Source organism: Anarrhichthys ocellatus, unplaced genomic scaffold (assembly GCF_004355925.1).
Source record: "Anarrhichthys ocellatus isolate YVR2014 unplaced genomic scaffold, GSC_Weel_1.0 scaffold3594, whole genome shotgun sequence".
Taxonomy (NCBI): Eukaryota; Metazoa; Chordata; class Actinopteri; order Perciformes; family Anarhichadidae; genus Anarrhichthys; species Anarrhichthys ocellatus.
In genome coordinates this window covers 314-5475 of record NW_022283568.1, presented here as the reverse complement: position 1 = coordinate 5475, position 5162 = coordinate 314, and the positions used below count along the sequence as shown (strand labels likewise).

The following is a 5162-nucleotide window of genomic DNA, read 5'->3' as shown; positions in this document are numbered from 1 at the left end:
TTGGGGAAGTGAAGGATCTGAACTCTTCTTCCACCGACAGGCTGCTCTGAAACAAAGAGATCAATAAAAACGGACACGGTGTCAAGATGAGAACATAGTTTACGTTTATTTAAAGGCTGATTCCACCAGAAACACAAAAAAGCCTCAGAGTTCAGGTCTTGAGGCCGTTTCCTGTCAGTAAAAACCCGTCAGAGCTCCAAACCAGCGAGGACCGAAACCTCCAAACACCGACCGAGTGGAATGTCCATTTAGTTCTTACTCAAAAACACACACAACCCCAGAACCAGCTCAGATCCACGCAGCGAGCTTCAAAACATCGAGAAACTAACTCTCTCTCTCCTCGAACGCTTTCTGGCCAAACTTTTCGTCCTCACATTCATTCAATATTTTATCTTTATTATTGTTCAAATACATTTTGTAAATGCAACATGAAAAGCACAACCGCACGGAAAATAGACACGTCTCTTTGAAGTCTGCGTTAATAAAACACCCTGGAACGGGAAAATAAAACAGGCTTTTACTCTTTTTATTGTTTCAATCCCTTGGAACTAAATGGTTGTTTAAAGGTAGAAAACAGCTTTCTGCTGGTTTAAACTGGACAGGAAGTTACTTACAGTCTAAACCACCTCGCATCCTGCTACGTCCTGATTGGTCAGCGGTCGCTCTGCCGCTCTCTGATTGGCTCTAAACCAACCAGGACTCTACGAGGGTGAAACCACAGAAATAAAAACCCTCTCACGACTCTCTCAGACCGCTGGAACTTCTCAGGAAACTTTTGTATTTTAATGGGAACTCAGAACCGTTACGTTTAGTTCCTGGACTTAAAAAAAAAAAAGATGGTCCAGGTAAATAATTTCCAAAGAAAAACATTTGATGGTTTCTGCGTGAAATACATTATCTGAAGTGTTTCATTGATGATCAAACAAAACGAGCTATTTAAATTTTTTAAAAATTATTTTCTGACAAAAGTCAATCGACCAAAAAGAACCTGATTAATCAGCTTTGAGTTACTTTACAAACAAATACGACAAAACAAGTCACAAGATCCAGCTTCTCAAAGTGTTAATATTATCGTCTGATCAGAACAAAAGCTCATCTCAGGATTCCTCAACAGAAAGAATAAAAACTAACGTGAGACTAATCGATGGTTTGGTTCTCCGGAGGTTCCAGGGGCTTCCAGATGCTACGACTCAGAAACAATCTGCTGTACATGTCGAGCTGCAGTAGTGGTTATTGAAGAAAAAAAACAGTGGGAACATTCAGCCAGCTACCTGTATACACCTACCTGTCTGCCTGTCTGTCTGTGGCCTAACCTTTACAGAGAGCAGAGACACCAGCGCTGCTTAAAAACTAGTAAAAAGGCAGAACAGCAACATAAAGGAAACATTAAATGCAGGTTAAGTAAGCGAGCAGGGTTACATCTTTTCTTTTCTTTAAGTAAAGAAATAACAGGAAGAGAAAGAAGCCCGGAGAGGAAGAGAAGCCCCGAAAATATTCAAGCAGGAAGCTAATAGACATACCTGTGTTCGCCTCAGAGGGGCGAGAAGCTAAAACTGCTACGAACAAATCACAAAATACAGTTGTTTCTTTTAACGGTGACACTATCCCTAAGTCTGATGTTTGTTTTTTTCCCTTCTGCTTCTGTCCTTTCCCGGGACGTCCCATCGTCGTCGGGGGCCTCCGGCTTCGTCCTTCAAAAAAAAAAAGAAGAAAGAAAAAAAGAAAAGGGCGGGACATCAAAGCGGTCCAGGTGGCATTACCTGAACACACCTGGCTTCACAAAGAGTCCAGTCCTGATCCTCACAACGGCCCCGCTTTTTTAAAAGTCCAACTACGGGAAATACATATATACGGATTCATATATTTATATAGCTGGAAGCCAAACCGTCCTCCTTTCCTTCATTCAACCACTGAGCTACAGAGCCTCCTCCATAGTAATGAAAATGAATGGAGAGATCAGAAAGTCCAGTCTATATTTTGACCCCCCCCCCCCCCCAGTGCTTCACCTGTTCTCCTCCCCCCATGAACCCCGACCACCACACCGTTCTCCCTCTCCCTCTCTCTCTCTCTCTCACCCCCCCAGCGTCAGTCTGCGGAGACGCTAAAAACAGGCGGACCGAGCAGACATCCAGGAGGAGAGGGTTTATTTTTTTATTTCATCCCAAAGAAAGAGGAAGTTCTTCCAGGTGAGAGAGGATGTCCAAAAAGGGTGGGTGGGGGTAGTGGTGGTGAAGGGGTGTGTGTGTGTGTGTGTGTGTGTGTGGGGGGGGGGGGGGGGGTTATGATCCTCAATGTTCAGGTTTCCACGGGTTGAAGGAAACCCGGCGGCGGCGTAGCGCCGCGGTTGAAGAGATCGCCGCGCACCTTCCAGTCCAGGAGGGGCGTCACCGCTCCTCAACAGACGAGGGGGGGTAGGTGGGGTGGGGGGGTGTTTCAGCCTCGTCATCGGGTGGGTGTCGTCACCTCCTCCCCCCAAAGCCTCCACCTTTTTCTTGACCGGTTTTAATTTTTCCATTTCCGTTTGGAGTTCGTCTTCGTCAAACCTTTGTTTTTTCCCCCTCCTCCCCCTCACGTTCTTCTTCTCCTGGTGGTTATTTTAGTTTTTAAACGTCGACACGTCCGGACTCAAAAAGCGCCGCCTCGTGGGCCGGCCGTTCAGTGAGGCGGGTTCATGGCGCCGTGACCTCTCTGTTGCTTCTGCTTCTGCTGCAGGAGAAGCTGCTCCAGAGCCGACGGGCCCGGCTGCATCATGGAGCTCGACCAGATCGACTGCAAGAGGGGACAAGCAGAGTGTTAGCACGATGCTAATGATGCTAATCCTGCAGAGCTTCGTATTTCTGGTTAACCTCCATTCATATTAAATACATCTGGACCTCCTGATCCCTCAGAACCTTCCTTGATCCTCTGATCCCTCAGAACCCCGTCCCTCTGGACCCAGAGAACCATCTGGACCCCCTGATCCCTCAGAACCATCTGGACCCCCTGATCCCTCTGAACCCCGTCCCTCTGGACCCCCTGAACACTCTTGACCTCCTGATCCCTGAGAACCATCTTCTGTTGATTCTGACTGAAACCATTTAATAGAAGGATCGTTATAGAAATTAATACTTTAAATATAATTAAACTGTTATTCTCAGGTAAAACCTGTAAAGACAGAAAAGGGGTCTGGGGGGGACATCAGTGGACCTTGAGGCTGTCGAGCAGCACGGTGGAGGACGACTCCTCCATAGGAGACTCCTGATTGGTCCATGAGCTGCTGGTTGGCCCGGCCTGGTGCCAGCTGTTGTCTGAAGCTGCGGAGGACGCTGCAGCCGGCAGGTAGTCCAGTCCGAACCCGCTGACTGCTCCTAGACCACAACACACCACACCACATGTCAACATCTGGCAGCAAAGCTCAGCATTAACTAAACCCTCTGAACCCCGTCTCTCTGGATCCCCATGACCCTCTGGACCCCCTGATCCCTCTGTACCCCGTCTCTCTGTACCCCCTGATCCTTCTGGACCTCCTGAACCCTCAGAACCCTCTGGATCCCCTGATCCTTCTGGACCTCCTGAACCCTCTGGACCCCGACCCTCTGAACCCTCAGAACCGTCTTGACCCCCTGATCCCTCTGGACCCCATCCCTCTAGACCCAGTGAACCCTGTCCCTCCTTTACCGGTCTTGTCAGCCTTCCAGCGGTCCACCATCCTGCGGTCCCGGCTGTCCGGAGTGCCTATGGGCCCGAAGTTGGAGAAGGGCATGGCTCCGTGGTTGTGTGTGGGGGGGGAGGACGGCAGGCTGCTGGGGTTGGAGGAGTGAGGGGATTGGCTGGCTGGGGTGGAGTGATCTGCCAATCAGATTACAGCATGTTTCACAGACTGTACCACGACATATAAACACACATCTTGTTTACGTGTGAACAGCTGTGAAGTACCGGAGCTGGCTGGGAGGGAGGGGGACCAGGGAGTCCCTTCAAACAGCGAGTAGAGGGACGGCTCCTGGTGCATCATGGGAGCGTCGGGCTTGGAGCTGGGCGGCAGGTTCTTGCCGTACGCCTGACTGAAGATGCTGTTCTGGTTGTACTCCTGGATACACAAGCAGGTTCATACATCACAGCTCTGATCCACCAGGTATTGATTGGTCGTCATAGATTAAAGACCACTATGAAGTCAGACGAGGGGTGTGAGGAACTCTACATGTATATACAATCAATGCGATGCCCAAACAGAGATCCATGTCTGGTTATTGGATTTAGAAACACTGTTTTTCATAATCAATCGTGAGATTGTGATATAAAATTATATTTGTGAGTTGATGCTGTATTTTATTATATTTAATTTTCCTGGAAGTTTGAACCTCCTTTACTGCCGCATACTTAACTTATTGTTCGATAATCTCAGTTTTTTTAAACCCTATTAAAAAGAATTAGAGTTAAAAGATAAACAGATGCACCTGATTCCGGTATGTAAAAGATAAAAACATGTTTACTGAGTGTCAGAGTAGTTGAATAATGATCAACTCTGACATCTGGTGGTTGAACAACGTCAAAACAAACATTTGAGACTTGAATCAGTCTCTTAAATAATTAATATGCAACTTTTCTGCTTTAAAACCTCTAAAATCGAGATGACCTCTCAATCAAGGTAACGGTTTCATTTGGTCTCCTGTTAAAGGCAGCATCATGACATGAAATACTGTACTCTTACTGTGTCACTGACCACTCTTAACTTACATGTAGACATATGAAATAAAGTGCATCAAGTAAAGTTATCCGTCTATGGCTGAGTTCTTCCCTTTAATGTCCCATTCCTTTAGGTTCAGTTTTCAGTAACTCCTCCATGTTGCAGTCTGTACGACTCTCGTGATGCGATCGTAACATTCGACTTGGTGTTCTAGTCGTCGAACATCTCACATCAGGGCTCCTCTATCTACAGTAAACACATATTGTGATTTTGGAAGTCACTGGTCTTAGTTTAGAAGGAAATAGGCAGCGACATCTAGCGTTACAGGAAAAGAGGAGGTTGTTTGACACACAGGGATTCAATTCAAAGGACATTTTAAATCTGTTCAAAACAGGATTTTCTTTTTTTATATATCGATAGTCGCTGACGTATCAATACACTATCGTTTAAAAAAGTCTCCTGACAGTAACCTGTAGTAGGTAGTATTTTAGCATCAGAC

At 46.6% G+C, this 5162-nt stretch overlaps 1 protein-coding gene across 1 annotated transcript; it reads right to left on the bottom strand.

The window, feature by feature from the left end:
* Positions 1-81: 81 nt before the first annotated feature.
* Positions 82-5154, bottom strand: LOC116379030 (protein SMG7-like). The gene is made up of 4 exons (XM_031840948.1): positions 3916-5154; positions 3658-3828; positions 3187-3347; positions 82-2769 (listed from the first exon to the last, which is right to left on the bottom strand). The coding sequence occupies exons 1-4, from the start codon at positions 3989-3991 to the stop codon at positions 2656-2658; spliced, it is 522 nt and encodes a 173-aa protein (XP_031696808.1). The 5' UTR covers positions 3992-5154; the 3' UTR covers positions 82-2655.
* Positions 5155-5162: the final 8 nt, after the last annotated feature.